General features: G+C 46.0%; 1 protein-coding gene across 3 annotated transcripts in view; it reads right to left on the bottom strand.

The window, feature by feature from the left end:
• Positions 1–6,390: 6,390 nt before the first annotated feature.
• cpamd8 (C3 and PZP like alpha-2-macroglobulin domain containing 8) overlaps positions 6,391–21,088 on the bottom strand; it is a 48,501-nt gene continuing 33,803 nt past the window's right edge. For all 3 annotated transcript variants that reach the window (XM_042056777.1, XM_042056775.1, XM_042056776.1), the window contains exons 33-43: positions 19,651–19,806; positions 18,398–18,460; positions 16,808–17,055; positions 16,298–16,385; positions 13,168–13,242; positions 12,309–12,414; positions 11,667–11,777; positions 10,973–11,188; positions 9,261–9,335; positions 6,826–7,000; positions 6,391–6,524 (exon numbers count right to left, since the gene is read on the bottom strand). In XM_042056777.1, coding sequence (XP_041912711.1) covers position 6,524; positions 6,826–7,000; positions 9,261–9,335; positions 10,973–11,188; positions 11,667–11,777; positions 12,309–12,414; positions 13,168–13,242; positions 16,298–16,385; positions 16,808–17,055; positions 18,398–18,460; positions 19,651–19,806 — 1,314 coding nt within the window. In that variant the 3' untranslated portion in view covers positions 6,391–6,523. The remainder of the gene's footprint in view (positions 6,525–6,825; positions 7,001–9,260; positions 9,336–10,972; positions 11,189–11,666; positions 11,778–12,308; positions 12,415–13,167; positions 13,243–16,297; positions 16,386–16,807; positions 17,056–18,397; positions 18,461–19,650; positions 19,807–21,088) is intronic.

The raw sequence follows: 21,088 nt of genomic DNA, 5'->3' as shown, positions 1-21,088 counted from the left end.
CTCACAACCCATCCTATTAAAAATACAAACATGTTCACAAACACACACACACACACACACACATCCATGGGTGACCGCACACATGTGTGTACACACACACACACACGTACTAGGGGCCAGTGCTTAGAAACAGTGTCATCACTTGAGTTGGCTCTCGTGTAACAGGATCTCTAGGCAGGTAATCACTGAACCACCCCCCCCCCCCCCCCCGCCTCCTTTCTCTTCCTCTCACTCCCCCCATCCCAGAATGGACGGAATATCATGCTTCAGTCAAGCATGTGGGCAGTTGCCCAGGTGACGGGCAGCTTGGTCCCCTGCAACGGGGCAGTGGTGTCACGGCCGGATACACTACACTCTTGTATCAGGGAACTCAGAAAGATGCTCACTAGCCTAATCCACTGCGGGAGAAATGTTCAGTCTAATTTCTTTTCACATAAAAAAGAGCTTAGGTCCCAATTTCATATAATGTTTATGGTAAATCTTGGGCAGGTATTAAAGACATGAAGTGCTTTATGTACCAAGAGGGACAAACATGTATTGTGGAGAGTGTGTTTAAGTGTGAAGACTACAGTACAGTACAGATGACAATGGCACTACAGTGAAATGATTCTATAAATAGTACACATACACATATACACAGACACACATGCTTATGACTATATTGTCAAAAGGCCATAAAATACATATGTGTGCAAAAGAAGTGCCTAAAAGCCTGACAAATTGTGGCAGGATGAGAAAAGGAAAGCTGCCAAAGGGCTTTGGTGACTGAAAGTGTTGATTACTGTGTCGACCAGCAAATAAACATGAAACATTAACGGCCTCTAACTTTCCCCTGGCAGCGGTCACAGTAACCTGAGCACTCAGTGACAAGAACAAACACTCGAGCAGAACGGCCGCACACCGGCACACTGGACCCACAGGCGTGCGTACCTTAACACAACCCACGCAGACAACTACTACTGAACCACATATATATGATGAAAGCATCCACACAGCACTACAGTACATGCAAGAACACCAAGGCACAGTGTCACATACCCATACATATATGTACAGCATAAACACATTATTATTGACACTAATGTTTACATTTACTCCTACACTGTTTCACCTATGACCTTGCACTGCTAACACACCATACTACACATTATATTTATATATATTTATATATATATATATATATATATATTATAGTCCATAGCCTGCCCATAAACCTGTGCAATATACTGTACATATATATTACATGTATATATATGTCTATTTATACTCAACATATATACTCTATTTATCTCTGTAGACATGTCATATGGAAAACCTGTATTTATCCAACTATACACTGTACATTATTCATTTATATTGTATAGACAACCATACTCTACATGCACTTGGTATTTAATGCTTCTTTGCACTTCTGGTTGGATGTCAACTGCATTTCATTGGCTCTGTACCTGTACCCTGCTAAATGACAATAAAGTTGAATCTAATCTAATCTAATAATATACTATTAACCCGTTTAATCCCAACGGTCACAATAGTGACCGTACAAAAAAAAATCTGGCTCTTGTGCCTTTACAACTGAATTATCAATAAATTTCTCCCAAAAATAGAAACCTGAAAGGGTCTCAGTTAAATATGTGCAGTGCCAAATGTGTAGTGTAATTTCTCATATGGCCAGAGCTGCTTATGTTTTGATTGCACCGTGACCAGAAAATGTCCACCCAAAAGCTCCCAAACTAAAGCTTAGAAAAGTATGTTTATGTAAACATAGGACAAAGATTTTTGGTACACATCATCTTTAAGGTGTCTAGTATGGAGGGATGCAATTGAAATATATGAACTTTGTTCAGCGTTCTCATAGCATGAGTGAACATGATGACGGTCACAATTGTGACCGTTGGGAAACAACATAGTCCGATTTTAGCGATTTTTGCACATTTTATTGTACAGTCATCTAATTTCCACTACATTCCATCCAAAGATGATATGGGGACATTGTCCCAGGTCTGTTTTTTACTTTTAAATTTGTATCACATGGCATTTCTCAACATGGCCTCTAAAATTCTCTGTTATATTTTAAGTGTGCCAATTTTTACATAGAAAATCCATTATACCACACTATTATACATAATTATTGTAATAGCTGATTTTCTATGCTGTTCTTTATTTTAATTTCACTTTTAGTCACTTCCTGCACATACTGTATCATATCTAACTGACTGCCCAGATTTTACACCTCAAAAACAGTAAATCATCATACTTATTGACTATTGTATTACATAATGTCACATATAAACAAGGTGGTGGGGGGTATAATCAACTTGCCAGTCAGCCTGTTGAAGGCATATTGGCTGAATGTATGCAGAGACATGCAGTAGATATGAACAACCTTACCAGAAAAATTATTCCCAATACCCCTCCACTTATGTAGGGCCTCTCCCACAGGGACCAGTCAGACGAACCAGAAGCAAAGCTTCATGTGATCAAAAATAAAGATCAAGTGTCTCAAGAATCTGCTCTCACACTATTGTATGTCAAAATTACAGAATGTTTCCTATTATGCATTTAGAACCTTACTTAATTCAGTGGTAAAATTAATCAAATTTAGCAATATAGTGGATATCACACCCCTCTGACACTAGATTAGACCAATAACTGAGGCCAGAGCAGGCTCCTATGCTCCTCAGGTTTATATGTGATGGGATCATGGGCAGGTGTCCTGTGTTCCCCAGGTCAAGCATTGTGTGTTTCCAGGATCCTCCAGCTTTATAAAGCACATAATAGGTACCCGAATAAGCATAGGTCCCAGGATACACACTGGGAATATAGGGCCTTATGAAGATGTCAAGTTACTTAGTTGCATGCTGTGATAAAAATATGTTTAACAGCACTCACCAATGCTGTTGTATATGCATTTAGAACCTTACTTAATCCAGTGGTAAAATGAATCAAATTTAGCAATATAGTGGACATCACACCCCTCTGACACTAGATTAGGCCAATAACTGAGGTCAGAGCATGTCCTATGCTCCTCAGGTTTATATGTGTCCCTATATAAGTCCCTTCAGGGCGAAACAAGACCCCTCCGCTGGCGCGTCGGGGTCCGGTTCGCCCTGTCGGGACTTATTTTCCCAATAATGACCGGCGTTCTATACATTATCCCTTACATAATAGGTACCCGGATGAGCATAGGTTCCAGGATACATAGGACACTGGGAACATAGGGCCTTATGAATAAAAGGCCTTTGGAGCATAGGGACCAGGTAACATAGGTTCACTTCATTTAGTGACCCTAACAATACCACTGACCAAAGGAGACCAATTGCTGGTCCAATGGAAAGGCAATTAATGGCATTGGAAGTATGGCAGTAGACTTGCAGGGCAATCTGTTGTGTAATTAATTACAAGGATACAAGGAAGTTTATTGTCACATGCATATAGTTACTGGAAGTAAGAAATGCAGTGAAATTATGTCTGGTGTCAGCCTATTTGTGCATTTATGGGGGGGGTAAAAAGTGCGGTAGAAGAGGGGTTTAGTAGATTAAGTGGCAAGGGCTGCATAAGAAAGGTGGGGAAGGATTGGGATTGGGGGGGGGGGGGGGGGCACTAACAAGGAGCACCCAAGAGCAACAGGGGCAAGGAAAAACTCCCTTACCAAGGAAGAAACCTTGGGCAGATCCACGGCTCAAGGGGCTAACCCAACTTCCAGGGGTCTTGGTGTGTGTGTTGGGGGGATGACAGGGGAGATGGGATAGTGTGCTGTGTATGTGGGGAGAGGGCAGTGTGCAATATGAATATATTTATATTTAATTTTGAATTTTTAATTGAATATATTTAATTTTATAATGAACTAGAAAATGTAATTTCGAGGAAATTACCAGTGCATGAAAATATAAATATACTGTATATTAACATAAAATGCAAAACAAACTTTTATTTGGAAACTTGGCAGGAGTCATAGTTGATAACAACTGACAGTTGAAATGTCTAAACAGTTAAATAGTTGAGTAGTTTAAATAGTACAAATTATTTAATAGTGAATTATTGTAGTGAGGACATTTATTTTGAAACAGTTGTGGGCAGAGGAAATAGGAACAGAATCTGTAGTCTTAATAGAGCCAGATTGTATGCTTAAAGCCTGAGACAGAGTATATAGTTTAAAAGTTGAATTTAGATAGTGTAATGGATGTTGATAGACAGAAAGTTGAATGGATGTTGATAGGCAGATTGTTTAATGGATGTTGGTGGATAGTTTAATGGGTGGATGAGTGAATGGTTTGAAGAGGATGAATGGATAGAAAGTTGGATGGAATGTGCCTTATATCCTTGTAGAATGGAGAGACACAGAGAGAGTTGGCCTAGTTAAGCAGAAAGCAGTTGATACAGGTGCAATCAGTTTAACTGGCCCTTTGATGGGTCCTAGTAGTGAGCAGCTGGAAGTTGATACAGGTGCAAATCAAGTTAATTAGCTCATTGTGATGTCATCAGCCCATGTTAAGTCTATGGGGAAAAATAAGCTTGTTTTTTATTCATATCTCAAAAAGTATAAAGTTTACAAAAGTGAAAAATACATTCCCCACGTGTCCTTTTCAAGACCTACGTTACAAAGTTTGAACGAAGTTTCTACGTTAAACGGTTAAAGCTGAATCAGATGCAGAAATTTGGTGGGAAGAAGAAGAAGAAGAAGAAGAAGAAGAAGAAGAAGAAGACGACTTCGGATAACAGAACAGTGTACTGTTCATGCACTGTAATTATAAAATTAAACAATACAATAATAAACAAACAAACAGACAACTAACATCACTTTTTGTAACATTTGTGGTTGCTGTTGTATTGTAGGGTGGTGTTGTTTCCACTAGTCATAATAGTGTGATATAATGCCTTTCCTATGTAAAAATCGGCACACTTATAATATAATAGAGAATTGCAGAGGCAATGTTGAGTATTGTATTGTGATACGAAATTAAAAGTAAAGAACAGACCTGGGACAATGTCCCCTTATCATCTCTGACTGAAATTCATTGAAAATTAGATGATTGCACAATGAAATGTGTGAAAATCCCTAAAATCGGACTATGTTTTTTCTCAATGGTCACAATAGTGACCAAGCATAAAAGACTCCTTTTCACCCACTTTTTTAGGAAAATTTGAAAAAATAGTAATTGATTACTTCAAAGGGTTACTCAAGACACATGATTTTGATATATTCAAGTCTGGGGAAAATTTGGGATTAAACGGGTTAACATATATAACACAGATATCTAGGATGAATGTATTTGTATGTTTTGACACGACTGCAATGCTAATGTGACAAATCTATGAAACATTTCAAACTTTAAAAAATGAACACACTGACATCAGAGTTGTGTACAAACTTTATTCTCTTATTTTCAAAAAAGGCAATGAATCTTAAATCCTCAGGGCGTACATTCACTCAAATTTTTAAAATAATTTACATTATAACACCAGACCACATTACGGGGTCTTGTTATCAGGCTTAGTGAGCTGTAGCTTCTGCACAGACCAATCCGATCCCACCAGCTTTCATTCTCCATCCACACACAGTGACTCCTCAGAGGTCAAATGCTTTCGATTTGGGCCGAGCTTATCTTTCTGTGTTTCTTTTCAGCTTACTGCTCTCAGGGAGCAAGTTTCAGTGCTGTGCCACAAGATTTAACCTTGTACCGAGTGCAGGTCAAGGGTTACAATAGAGGGTCAACTCTGATGTAAGAGGCTTAGGGTTTAATACATTTGCCGTTAGGGCTTGAAAACAAGGCATCCAATGTGTGCCAATATCTGAACAGACTGATTAAGTTAAGACAGAGGTGTGGCAATCGGGAAAAAAATAGAGCAGAGAGGAGAAGCAAGGGGAAGGAAAAACAAAACACACAAGCACTAGCTACAAATAAATACCACAGATAGAATAAAAAACAAATAACAACAAACCTTTTTTTAACTCAGGTATAATTACAAACATAAATACTTGATTATTCTGATCTAGATTACAGGAAGATTACAGTGAATGGAATAGCTACCGCAGGAGAGGCTATTTTTTCTACCAGACGGGCAGAAAGCTTAGATAAGGGATCAGAAGAGTGAGGGAGAGATAAAAAGGCAAAGGAGGACATGTTGGATAGTCTTCACACACACACACACACACACACACACACACACACACACATATACAAATGCAACCACACACACACACACATACAAATGCCACCACCCACCCAACCACACACATACACCATACACACACACACACACACACACACACACACACACACACGCCACCACTCACATACACCATACACACACACACACACACACACAGAACCTGCTACCTGTTCCAATGTCCATCTCTCTCTCTCTCTCTCTCTCTCTCTCTCTCTCTCTCTCTCTCTCTCTCTCTCTCTCTCTCTCTCTCTCTCCCTCCCCCTCTCTCTCCAGTCTCCACTCTTACACTATCATATTCACAGACATATACAAGAAGAGGGATTCACACTGGCAGCCTCCGAGCTATGTCTCTGTGGAAGGAAAAAGCAGAAAAAAAAGAGGTTTCAGTAGGACATCTCCCTGTCTACCTGTACGTGTTATCTGATGATGGAAGAGAGATATGGAGAGGGGAAGAGGAGACAGAGGACAAAAGCAGTGTGTGCAAGGACGACAAAAAAGAGAGATATAATGAAAGGATAAGACCAGACAAGAGAGAATCAGGACAACAGTAGCCTAGAACTAAATAAGATACAACAAAACAGGGAAAAGATAGTGAGAAAGAATGGAGAGAGCGAAAGACAGACTGGCAGACAGATACAGACACTTTCATACCATCGCTCAGGTGAGTCCTTTGTGTCCAGCAAGAGCGTCTGACTGGCCATGGGCGTCTGCGTCTCGGCGGGCAGCAAGAAGTGGGCGTCCGGTTCAGCGGGGAAGGGTTCGGAGTCGGAATCGTACTCGTAGGAGTAGTAGGAGACCTCCGGCATGGAGCCCTGATCCTCTCCACCTGCAGAAGGGTGGAGGTCAATAGCAACACTCAACATTAAGCACCTTCTTACACTGTAAGACTCACATACACAAACACAGAGGGAGAGGGAATGTGTAAGGGAATGGACCATCCACAGAGCAGCTGAGGCAACAATGCTGCATAGATCTGGCTGGTGGCAGAATAATGATAGGAAGATAACAGGCTCTGAAAGATCATGAAAATACTTAATAAAGTGAAGTAAGTTATATAGCTATATCTTACTCAGAAATAAATTATATCTCACTTGGAGTTATATTGAAAAGTTACTTTATTTGTTATGTTGCATGAGAGAAATTACTCAGGTAACCGATTGCTTTCCGTGTTCACCCTTTTTGGCCTCTAGGGGTCGCTCTGTCCACACACAGGACAGTGCCGCTCTATGAGCTCTTGGGGTGAGCAAGTTAGCGAGCGCAGACTGACCGACTAAACCCAAATGCCTTCATTCACATCCAAAAACACGCACGGGGGGGGGGGGGGGGGGGGTGGGTCAGGGCTCCTTCTCGGCCCTCTACCTGTTGCATATTTGGCTCCTGAGAGAGCACACATTTTTGGAGAGGCCTGGCAGGCGTGCGTGGCTTGTTGGATCGGTGCGGCGGCCTTGATCCATATTAATGGCCGTGGTATGAGGCATGTTTCCACAGCTTTCCGCCGCGCAGCAGATAAAAGGATTTGGGGAGGGGAGGAGAGGAGCAGAGCGGCCCACATCACAAGTGATACGCTCAGTGTCAGCACATGTGTTTTAGAGGCACAACTGGTATTTTAACCGCTTGAGTTTAGAGAGGAAGGGCTGGGTCAGGGGTTTGTAATGCTGTAATGGTTTTATTTGAAGTGTGTGTGTGTGTGTGTTATGCATCTGCACTGAAGGGACCTTTTGACTCCATTAAGAGCTACTGAAAGCTTTAGGCAAGAAGACAAGTCCACGCAAGAAGCACCACATCAAAAACTCTTAAGCACACACACACACACAAATACACACACATGCACACATACACACACACAAACATCAGACAAGCTTTCAGCACATATTACACACCACACTCCACACACACAATCTCTCTCACACATAAACACACTCCTGCACAGACAGACATACTGTATGCACACACATAAGCATACTGCATGACTACACACACACACCCACAGACACACACCAGCTGCAGACAGCTGAGACACCTAGGGCAGGTAATGTTTAATTGCCCATGAAATAGCAGGAGAGACCTATAAAGGTCGTTTTGGAGCCCTAGCTTCAGTTGTGGACTTTTCTGACTAACTGAAAAGCCACCCTATCATACAGGGCAGTGAGCTATCACACACCAGCCTGTGCAGGCTGAAAAAGTACTGCACAGCCTCCTGCTATTTCAAACAGTCTTCCAATTGTGTCCACCATCATTCTTTCTTGGGCAAAGCACGTTTCCAAAAGACATAGTTCGATTATTTCACTACTTTTAAATGAGCCTGTCTTTAATGTAATGTTTCTTCATATTCATCTTCATCATTATCATTTTGACAGTAAATGTTAATTTTCACGTCTACACATGGCAAGGGCCATAAATCATGTGTATTTAAAAAATACTACGTGTGACAAATGGTAAATATGTTTAAAAAATAATATCTGCTTAATCTGAAAGACTGAAGTGGTCGTCCCAGCACTGCTCCTGAGTTTCTCCGAAATATCACTGGGGCAAGTCTGAACAGCTTGTAAGCTGAAGTCTCCACCATCTCTCTCTCTCTCTCTCTCTCTCTCTCTCTCTCTCTCTCTCTCTCTCTCTCACACACACACACACACACACACACACACACACACACACACACACACACACACACACACACAAATACACAGACTGTGCTGCTAGCCAAGGGAGGTCAGATAAATACACAGACAGCATGAGGTCTGATAAATTCCCTCACCCCACCCCCAAACACGCACACACACACACACACACAAAGTTGATGCTTCAGCTCTCCAGCACCTGCCTTCACCTGGCACACAAACACAAACAGTGTTCTGCCAGGAAGGCTCTCATTTGCAAGTATGTGTACAATAGGGGAAGGGTGGATGAGAGGTTAGGACACATGTGAAAGAGTGTGTGTGTGTGTGTGTGTGTGTGTGTGTGTGTGTGTGTGTGAGAGAGAGAGAGAGAGAGAGTGTGTGGGTGGGGTGAATAACACAGAGGGAGAGAGAGAGATAAAGACAGACAGAGAGAGAGAGAGGAATGGAGAGAATAGGAGAGAGAGATACCTGTGTGGATAAGAACTGCCTCCTGTTCAGTTTCCTCCCCTGTGGCTGGATCTGGCTCATCTATGACAGACTCCACTGCAAGGACACACACACACACACTTACACAGGTTAACAGAGTACTTAACCAGACTCCTGTCTAAAGAAACTCAAAATTCTGTCACACACACATACACACACATCCACACTCATATACAGTACAAACCCCAAACGCTCTGGCACCCAAAAACCTTCTCATAGTTTGAATGCCATAATGAGCGTTTCTGCAAGCTTGCAAGAACAATCGGCCGCTGAACTTTGCTCCCTTTGTCACATTCGGTGTGTCTGGGAGGCCGGCTCCGCGAGAGGTCAGCCTGCCGAAAGGAAAAAAGTCCCAGGCACTGAGCCGGCTCATTTCGGCCATTAGTTCAGCCCGCCTGCTTCAGGAACTGTGCTAATTGGGGTGTCTACGGCTAGTTTGGGATGGAGGTGAGCTTAAGTGGGTGGTGAGGTGAGTGGGTTTAGGTGCGAAGGGAGGAAGTGAAGGAGACGGAGGAGGTGGAGGAGGTGCCAGGGCCCCTGGCGTGGGCATCGGCTGGCACGGCCTCAGTTTTCTCAGCTCCCCACCGAGATGGGGCAGTGAAGCATAGAGCCCTAATGGGGCACACCGCAAACAAACACAAACACGGCCGCCGCCACCGCTGCCACCTCCACCCGCCTGCCCGCCTCAGCTTCTTCTGACGCCCGCCTTCAAACGCTTGGCAGCCGGACTAGGGGTCAGCGGGTGAGGGGGGCAGGGGTTGTCTCACAGCTTTTTTTCCCCCCTTGATGTGCCGGCGTGAGTGTACACACGTTTTTCTCTTCATAGAACACATGCACTCACACACTCTCAAATTATCAACATTTTTTTTGTCCCTGCCTTTCCCTCTGTGTGTCATGTAAACAAATGCGCACAAGCAGACACAGAGACACACACACACACACACACACACACACACACCAACTATCTCTATCTCTCTTTCTCTCTCACACACACACACACCAGTTTTTTTGTTCCATCATTTTCCCTCGATGTGCTACACAAACAGAAAAGGCTCTTTGTTGTGGGTCCTGTGCGTCTGAGAGGAATGTGGCCAGGCCCGGAGTGGCCGTGCACAAAAGCACTCTGTAATCTGGGGAGCCCAGTGACCCTGTAATAGAGCATCAGCTTGTGCACAGGAGGGGGGTGGGAGGGACTTGTGCGGCAGGCAGCTTGCACCTGAACAGCTGTTCCTCAGTCCTCAGTGTGTGTGAGTGTGTGTGTGTGTGTGCACCCGTGGATACCTTTTTATCTTTCATAGTGTGCATGTATCAATTTGCAAATTAGACCTACACGACTGAGAATATACTGTACATTTGCACAAACACATCGTCACATATATCCAACATGCAGTGTACAAGCCTGCTATAAGTAATATTTTGATAATAAATATTAATATGAATTCATTTTATTTTAATAATTAATAATGAGTTAACATTTTAACTTATTTTAGCAAAACCCCAAAAGACAATAGTCAGTTATGTGTGTTTGTGGACACCTCATTCCATGTTCAGAATGTATCAAAACTTGACCAGGGTTTTGATCATTAGCGAGCTTGTTTGTGACAGATCAAAGTTTTCAGTCAGCTGGGCAGCCCATTCATTAAACCCTGAGTGTGAAGAGTGGGTTGGCGACCGGGGGCACTGGGCATACTCACTCTGAGGGCACTGGCTGAGCGGCACCTGCTCGATGCGGGTGTTGTTGCGGCAGGCGGACACCTCCAGCTGGCACTGGTTCTGGTAGAGCTGGCCGTCGGAGCCGCACACGGGCTCGCCGTCGTAGCCGCAGTCCCGGTAGCAGGTGCAGCGGTCAAAGCGCTCCTCCTCATCAGGGCAGCCCATTACACTGTTACACGAGCTGCTCTGGGCAAAACCTGGTGGGAAAGCAGGAGTCAGCCAGGAGAAATGCATCAGGGGCCCTGCACCATTCATGCAGACACCGTGGAGAGAACTCAACTGAACTCTATGGAGAGGGCCTTACTGATATACAGTACAATTATAATTGGTAAGCAGAGCAAGACATGACTGGGGACATTGGGGAGGGTGGCGTGAGTACTTATTAATAAAGATATGGAGATAAGTCTGGGAGGTCTCTGCACCACTGTTTCTGTATGTGTCTGAGGGTATGTGGATCTACACTGCATCCCATAATACTCAAATATCTCTTGAAGCATCTTGCTAAAATCTACCGGACACTTTTTTTCTAGGACCTACTGGAAACAAACAGTGTGTCTGTGTCACAAAAAGTGTCTGTGGATTAACATGAAATGTATGGATCGGGATCTAGGTCAGGGCTTGGAGAATGTCTTATGTATAGGGAGATGTTGGGAGGTCACTCTGTAGTCTCTGCACCTGTCCACTGGTTACTGGAGCTCTCCACCTCATTACAGGTGGGTCCGTCACACAGCTCCCGAGCCAGAGGGCTGCTCTCACTCACGTTGTAGAAACGGGTCGCCTCAAATGCTGCAACACACACACACACACACACACACAGAAAAACCAAGTAAGTAACATTTCTAACAGAACTGAACATCATAGTATAACTCTAACAATTCTGAGTTGATTAGTGCAATGGTATACTGCTAACCCTTTTTAAGGACACACCATCTGTACCATAACATTTTCCAAAACCTTGCAAAACCATGTGCTGTCAGAGAGCATTCCTTGCGAATGGAAATCATTTATCACATCACTAGGTCGTACTATGGCATGCCATCACTCTCAATGAGACAGTTGCTTTTTGGTGCCAAAACCAATATTTGGACACCTCTGCCACCCCTTAACATAAGCACTTAGTACAGAGTTAAAGCTGCAACTGTCAAACCAAAACATTTCCCATCAGTCCAAAGCACAATACAGCTCACATGACTGATTATCTCTGATATATTGACACATGAGTAATATCCAGGCCCGTGGGGTCATTAATCTTCCCCGATGTCCCGGGTCCCTGGGAGCTGTCGGAGGGAATGTCGGCTTGACTTGCACGCAGCGCACCTGGCTCGTAGTAGTCATACACCTTGACGGGCACAGGTGCCGTCTTGCCCACGATGTACTCCCTCACCGCCTGGAAGGCCACACACGTCATGCACTGACTGGGAATCTGATGAAAGAGAGAGAGAGAAAGAGAGAGAGAGAGAGGGAGGGAGGGGGGGAGACGGAGAGAGGTGAGCCAAGGTAAACGGCAGGGCATGGTTTCCTGCTGTTCCCGCCAGCGAGTGTGGTGCCAGGCGTCCCGGGAGATTTGCACCTGACTTCAGCAAACAGGCAGGAAAATAAGCCCATAGACAGATGCCAGAGGGGCGGGGAGGGTGGAGGACGAACACGACACGACGCTCAACCGAATGAACCCGGTTCAAAAACAACAACACCGCCCCGCAGTAGAAAATCCCGCTCCTTTGCTATTAAAGCTTTCATTTCAGATCAAAGTCTGCAGAAGGCCGTTGCTGTTAAAAAGTAACCTTCGCGAGCCTTCCTTCACATTTCCATTCTGCTGCTCAATCAACTGTTTGAATTCCCTTCATGCGTGAGATCAAAACAAGCAAAGGCCACAAGAGCGCTTCCAAAGTAAGCAGCCCTCCATCCTCCTCCTGACGAGAGAAAAATAAATGCTGGTGTGGTGTGTGTGTGTGTGTGTGTGTATGTGTGTGTGTGTGTGTGTGTGTGTGTGTGTGTGTGCGCGTGTATGTGGTGGGTGGGTGTGTGTGCGTGTGGTGTGGTGTGTGTGTGTGCGTGTGCGAGTGTGTGTGTGTGTGCGTGTGCGAGTGTGTGTGCGTGTGGACAGGCCGTGGGCTCTGGAGGGGCCAAAAGGGTCAACGAGAGCCGTGCAGGGCGCGGGCGGGATTCCTCTGCTCACCTCATCAAAGTAGAAGTGCACCTTCCTCCCGTCCACCTCGTAGCGCTTCAGTCCAACACGCTTGTCCATCAGGAGCTGAGGGGAGAGAGAGAGAGGGACAGAGAGAGAGAGGAAGAGTGAGAGAAAGAGAGGGAGGAAGAGAAGAGAAGAGATGATATAGGCCAGGGAGAAAGGCAGAAATAGAAAGAACATGAGATGTGAAATGTCTTGAACATGACAGACTCAGAAAGGTTTATATGAGAAATAAGGTAAACTTGCATAAGTAGGAGCAACACACACTATGAGTAGGGCAGCCTGTCCTAAGCCTCCACTGCTCTTGTTGTTTGACTGTGCTTTATTCCGGTTGGATCTGCACTGCATCTCCTCTGTGATTCAGCTTGGCATTCACATGGAGCCATTTAAACAGATGTTGTTTTTCAAACCGACTAAATAACAGCGAACTAAATAAGGACAGACATAAACCATTTCACTTGTCAGACCCCTGGAAGTTGAATCTGTGAAAGTATCATTCTTTCATATGTGCTTACGCTGCGGAGTCCACTGAGCAGGTTCTATACTAGCAATGTGTCTGCTGCCAAATTTGCACTTGACTCAAGACACATCAAAATGATACCATATGTAACGTATCGCAACAGCACATTTTCTCTGCTGTTACTTCCAAGACCATGCACACGAAGAGGAAAATCCAGGGGCCACTTTCTCGTACATGGATTAAGCCTAGTTGTGGACTAAATGAGAACAACAATGGAGATAACAAAAGGCTTTTAATCTAAGTCTAGGCTTAATCTATGTATTGGAAACTGGTCCCATGTGCTAAAGGCCAGTGGAGCTGCCCACTCTGTGTCTGCTGGTTTGGTCCAGTTGTTAGCATGTTCGCATGTAGCATGTGTGTCTGTGTCAACCCTGGCGCTCCTCTCCCCTACTCTACTCCCCTCCGGCTCCCTCGCCGTACAAGCACTGGCCGGCCGGCTGGCAGAGTGGTGCGCGGCGCGGGGGCCCCGGGGAGAGGCAGATGCCAGGCCTGATTAGCGGGGGCATGTTTACAGGACCTGAGTGACCACGCAGGGGTCTATCGGGGGGTGTTAACGCTTCCCACGGGGCCAAGAGAGGGGTGGCCGTCCAACTGGGCTCCCTGTTTACGGCAGCCCCCTCAGCCTGGGCTGGCGCCATTGTGTGTGTGTGTGTGTGTGTGTGTGTGTGTTTTGTCTGCATGTGTGATGGGTGGGTGGAATCTGACCATCATATGTTTCCATTTCCTATCCAGATCCACAAACACACTTATCATAAGCAGTGTCTCACAGTGTGTGCATGCGTAGTGTGCGTGTGTGTGTGTGTGTGTGTGTGTGTGTGTGTGTGTGTGTGTGTGTGTGTGTGCTGAAGTCTCCCTGGCTCCTAAGCTGGACCCTGGGCTTGTCTGAGCACCCCTCACCCTTGTAAAACAGCAGCGGGTGGTGGAGCTTAAGGCAGAGGGGGAAGCCCTGTTTGTTAGCAGCCCCAACTCCAGGAGCTGACTAGGGGAGTGTGTGTGTGTGTGTGTGTGTGTGTGTGTGTGTGTGTGTGTGTGTGTGTGTGTGGGGGGGGGGGGGGGGGGGAGAGGGGATGGAGGTGGATGGGGAGAGTATTGTATGGCTCCCCAGGTAGGCTGGGAGGTTTATGGGCTCACAGGACAGGAGGCAGGGGCCTGTAACTGGCCTCTAATGAGGGACAGGCATGCAGAGTGTGGACAGGGGAGACAACAGAGGCTAACACCTCACCCTGAAAACACATTAACACACACACACACACTCACATAGTGTACATACACACTTGCACATATTACATATATGGGGTTTAGTGTTAACAAAGACACTATGCTGTACCTAAGAAGTTTGTGCCTGTGTGTGTGTGTGTGTGTGTGTGTGTGTGTGTGTGTGTGTGTGTGTGTGTGTGTGTGTGTGTGTGTGTGTGTGTGTGTGTGTGTGTTAGCAATGTGATGGTGTAAACAGTGTCGACCCTGGCTCTGACTGTCATTCCTGGAGCTGGGGCCTCTGCTGGGTTAGGGTCCATGGAGGGCCCTCCAGCACACACAATCTCATACACACACACACACACACACACACACACACACACTATATACACACACACACACACACACACACACACACTATATATACACACACACACACACACACACACTATATATACACACACACACACACACACACACACACACACTATATATACACACACACACACACACACACTATATATACACACACACACACACACACACACACACACACACACACACACACACACACACACACACTATACACACACACACACTATACACACACACACACTATACACACACACACACACTATACACACACACACACACACACACACACAAACTAAACACACACACACACACACACTATATATACACACACACACACACACACACAAATACACAGGCCCAGTAATGGCACTGGAGGGGCCCTGGCCCACAGCCAGGAACATTCGTTTAACACAACAATGAACGGACCTTTCAAAAATATTTGCACAAGAACACATGTAAACACACACATGAATACGCTCCCTCCATCACTCTATCTTTCTCTTTTTCTCTCTTCCTTTTTCACACATACACACACACACACACACACACACACACACACACACACACACACACACACACACACACTATACTACACTCACAAACACACAACCACCCACCCACCCACACACACTCGCAAATACACACACATACAGTACACACACCCACACACACACCGTCTTACATAAATCCTTCTTTGTTTGTCCCTAATTGAAAAGTTAATGAGATAAGCCAGTGTGTGTTTGTGTGGGGTGGCAGGGGGTGCTGAGGGAAGAGACCAGGCCAACAGAACTACGAGGAACGATAAATACAGCGCCATGCCGCCTCCTCTGAAATGGCCTCCAGATGTCTGTCTCCTTGAGCTCAGAGGGCACTACACACACACACACACAAACACACACACACCGAGCAGCACACATGGACATCCTCCCTCTCTGACCTCACAGATTGGGTGTCTGTGTGTGAATGTGTGGTGTGTGTGTGTGTGGGTGGGTGGGTGTATGTGTTTGTGTGTGTGAATGTGTCTCTTACCCTCTCCAAACTTTCCACATCAGCACGGAATCCAGATAGCAGTGGAACCTCCAGGACGGCCATGTTGGACGAGCCTGAGTGTAGCCACCTGCAGAGAGAGAGAGAGAGAGAATATGAGATAAACAGATAGAGGGAGAGGGAGAGAGAGCAAGAGAGAGAGAGACAGAATGAGAGGGGGAAAAAAAGAGATGCACAATGAGAAAGAATTGCCTGGGAATCATGAATGACATACTGTACCATCCTAACTAAAATACTCCTGCTGAATTAGTAAGCTGAGACAGAAACCTAATTATCATGCAATTAAAGTGCTTACCCCACTCTCACAGCTCAAATCACTATTTTTATTACAGCCTTGTGGGTCTGTTACAAATCTTTATTTGACATTTAGTAGATGTGTAAAGAACCTTATGTGTACATCTGGCAAATCCAGAGCATGTGTTCAATGAAACTTCAGGAGACCTACATCATGCATTACACTACTCTGGCTACTTCCTGCCAGCGGACGGCTACCTTGCGCAGGCCTCCAGGGTGACGCGGTAGTCCAGGTGGTCCTGGTGTCCGGCGGGGTCTTCGTCGTCGCTGGGCGCCCGACGCTTGCGGCTCAGCTCGGAGCGGTTGTCGGCACGGGAGCGGGAACGGGCTGAGGGGTGGCGTGGGGACGGTGAGGGGTGGCGCTCCCGTCTGGGCTCTTTCAGGTCCACCTTCAGCTGGAAGGCCGGCTTGGCCACAGGGTCCGGCACGTTGTAGGAGACGTCGATCTGAAAGAGAGACAGAGACAGGAAGTCACGGAGTGCATCATTTAATTCATTTAAAAGCAAATTGAATCAGCTCATTGAGTATTTCCTTTCTCTCATGTTCCTATATAGTATAGAATACAGCATCCTTTTGCTATACTGAAATGTATATAGACCTCTTACAGACCACCAGTCATAAGCAGTGTCTCACAGTGTGTGCATGCGTAGTGTGTGTGTGTGTGTGTGTGTGTGTGTGTTTGTGTGATTTTCAGTGTCTGTATCTGTGACTGCATACTGTATCTGATTACTCCTGAATCCAGGCAAAAGACTTAGAGAGAAAAGTGCGTGTGCATGTGCGCGCGCGCACACACACACACACACACACACACACACACACACACAAACACTCAGGGATAGAGAAAGACAAACATAGAGAGAGGAGCATTGAGGACACAAAAGACCCAGCGGACAGATTGGACAGATAAGGTGAGAGGAACAAGAGGCAGACATGGTGGTACGTCTCTTACATACTCCACTCTGCCTGCAGACATGGTGGTACGTCTCTAACATACCCCACTCTGCCTGCAGACGTGGTGGTACGTCTCTAACATACCCCACTCAGCCTTCAGACGTGGTGGTACGTCTCTAACATACTCCACTCAGCCTTCAGACATGGTGGTACGTCTCTAACATGCTCCACTCAGCCTTCAGACGTGGTGGTACGTCTCTAACATACTCCACTCAGCCTTCAGACATGGTGGTACGTCTCTAACATGCTCCACTCAGCCTTCAGACGTGGTGGTACATCTCTAACATGCTCCACTCTGCCTCCAGGTTAAGGTCCCACAGCTCAAGGGTCCTAACTGTGGCTGCCTTCAAAAGCACTAAGGGCCTAAATCAGTCTCCTATGGGGTCTTGGCAGCCATGTCAGTACTACAAGGGGGTTGGGCTGAGGAGGGGTGGGGGGGGGGGGGGGGGGGGGTGGCATTCTGTGCCCCATCCAGTGGGCACCTGGCAGCAGAAGGCCTGTGAGATTGGAGATCTGCTCTCTTAGACATGGAGAGTACAGCGTGTTCTGCAGACGCAGATCCTTCGGGGAGTACCTGGCCTGTGGCTGCTTGAGAGCCCTGGCTTGAAAGAGCCTTTTGTTTGTCAAAGCGACAAGGTAAAGGGGGAAACAGCATTCTATCCAAGGGGGTCAGAGTAATTGGGAATGAACAATCCCCTGGTGTCCAATTGCCTAAGTTTTACCAGATCTCCCAAAGTTACGGGAAGGAATTTGCACATTAGCGGGAGTGAGTCATGGAAATGGAGCTGGTTTTCTCTACAGAGAGAGAGAGAGAGCAAGAGAGAGAGGGAAGCTTACCTGCATGAGACAGCAACCTTCTCCTTTAGCGCTGACAAACAGGCCTGTGGGGATGCTGGGAATCTGAGAGGGCAAGACAGATGCAAATGAAGATTAAAAAAAAGAATCTTTTTATTTCATTACAGTGGATCTTGTAAACTACTAAAAATCAAAATGTGTGCAACTCTCTATGGTCATTTAAAGCAAAAACATAAATCAAGTTATGTACACCTAAGGAAATACATTGATGACCTGACATTGCCACCAGCCAGTTCTACTGGTTGAGTAACAGGAGCAAGTCATGTAACACACCCAGTGTATGGGGCCAAATGCAACAGCCAATCAGGAAGCAAGGTCATAGGCCAAGGGAGGGCTCGGTGATGACGCAAATGTCCCTGCATTACCTGCCCTTTGGGCATGTAGCCTATGCTGCTGACCTGGGAAAAGGCCATATATCTCAGACATGTGTGCACACCTCTTATATGCTACCCTAAATACTGTGCATGCAAAGTCACACAGACACTCACCTTCACTAAACAACATCATCAAATCATCATTTATCCAAACACACACACACACACACATTTTCAGTCATGTTTCACTGCAACATGTAACCTCATTCCCCCTAAGACAAATTCCCTCCCCCCCAGTTGTGGACAACCGGTGCACCCTGCTTGACTGCAGCTATGAGCTCGACTTTTCCACTTGGGGGACAAAGGTGAGAGAAGCGCGTGTGCTGGTGGGCGTGCAGGGCGAGGGGTGCTGCATGCTGGCCCAGTGAAGTAATGGCGGCAGATAAATGGCCCGAATCTGAACACTGGACAGAAGTCACGCGTCACGCATGCACATGTGAAGGCTGCGATAGTTTATGGTGTGACCCTTGTTGTGGGCCGGCATGTTAAGAGGCCACACGGTGAATGGTGTGTATTTGTCTGTTAAGGCACGGACAAATATGAGAAGTGGTGTGATCCAAGGTGACATATTGGAAAGCACAGACATACACACACCTACTCCAAAATTGAAAATGGATTATAGCATTTCAAACCAATGTAATTTTTATGCAAGTGTGTCTGTGCATGTCTGAATATCTGTTTGTTTTTCTGGATAGTATATGTGTGTTGATGACCACAACACATGTTTATGGAAGTGTTTATGCACAACTGAGTACGTGTTTGTATGTGTGTTTGATTGACTGCAGTGTGTGTGTTCCTCCAGCAGGGGTCCCCGCTCGGTGGCGGAGGGGGGAGGGGGGGGGGGGGGGGGGGTGTAAGTACCATGGCTCTCTGCAGGATCTTTTTGTTGTCCTTCTGCAGCTCGAAGGTCTCCTGGAAGTCCAGGTTGGTGGAGGCCAGTGAGATGGTCAGGTTCACTCCACCCACGTAGGACAGGATGGCGTACTCAGAGAGGGCCTGCAGAGCCACGCACGTGTCCTGCCAGACGAGAGAACCACAGGGGCCATCAGTACTGTGGCCCTTCAGACACCTGACAAAGCCATCACCACTAACACAGACTCACACAGTGGCACAATGTTAGGAATCACACGAGGCACAGTTTCATGTACATGGCTTTAAAGGTGCTATAAGCGATGCAGAGTAATGTCACTTCTGTTGACGTTCAAACAAAACAGAGAGCTAGCTCGCTACTCCCTCCCCCTCCCTCCCGTGCAATTGAAACTCTCCCAAACGCGTATCTCGTCGGTGATTTGCTGGAACAGTTTGTTATGTTTTCATGGGCAAGATTTGCCCAAGTTGTTTTGTGGCCGTTTTTGGAGCCAAACCTGTCCACGGAGACCGCGTTTTTTTACAGTGTATTTGGTGCACAGGCAGCTAGCGGATGGTAAGGTGATGTTAGCTGTATGTTACAAAAATGTTTTAGCTTAGAAACCGCGTTACATCGCTTATAGCACCTTTAAAAAACATATTTATCTGGGGAGATTTTGATTGCAGTTGTTTCAGTGTAGGCTTAATCCATGTACGGCTGCCTCCTCCTCCATCCAGCCTTACTGCAGATACCCTCGCCTCATTTTTTACAAACAAAGTGGCGGCAATCAGCAGTCAATTCTCTACATGCCCACTCAACGCATCTGACTCAGATACCGCACTCCTACAACCTCTAGGGACTGCTGGAACATCTTTTTCAGCATTCACGCCTCTCTCCGAGAGTGAAGTGTCCAGACTCCTGACATGCAGCCGTCCTACCACATGCTCGCTGGACCCTATACCTACGAGCCTACTTCAGTCCATCAGCCCGACCATCGCTCCAGCTATCACACATGTGATCAATGCCTCGCTAACCTCCGGCACATTTCCAACAGCGTTCAAAATGGCCCGGGTAACACCGTTACTTAAGAAAGCTTCTCTCAACCCTGCTCAAGTCGAGAACTACCGCCCTGTCTCACTACTGCCTTTCCTATCCAAAGGCATTGAACGAGCAGTCTCCAAACAGGTCTCTGACTTCCTTTCACAGAACAACCTTCTGGATCCAAATCAGTCTGGGTTCAAAAGCGGCCACTCTACCGAAACGGCTCTGCTGTCTGTAACAGAAGCCTTAAAAGAAGCCAGGGCGACCGCTCGGTCATCAGTACTCATACTGCTTGACTTATCGGCTGCCTTTGACACGGTTAATCACCGTATCCTTCTCTCTATACTCGCTGACATGGGAATCTCCGGAGCTGCTCTCTCCTGGTTTGAATCCTACCTCACAGGACGCTCG

The sequence above is a fragment of the Alosa sapidissima genome, chromosome 12 (genome assembly GCF_018492685.1).
Source record: "Alosa sapidissima isolate fAloSap1 chromosome 12, fAloSap1.pri, whole genome shotgun sequence".
Taxonomy (NCBI): domain Eukaryota; kingdom Metazoa; phylum Chordata; class Actinopteri; order Clupeiformes; family Clupeidae; genus Alosa; species Alosa sapidissima.
This window is presented reverse-complemented; position numbering and strand designations above follow the sequence as displayed.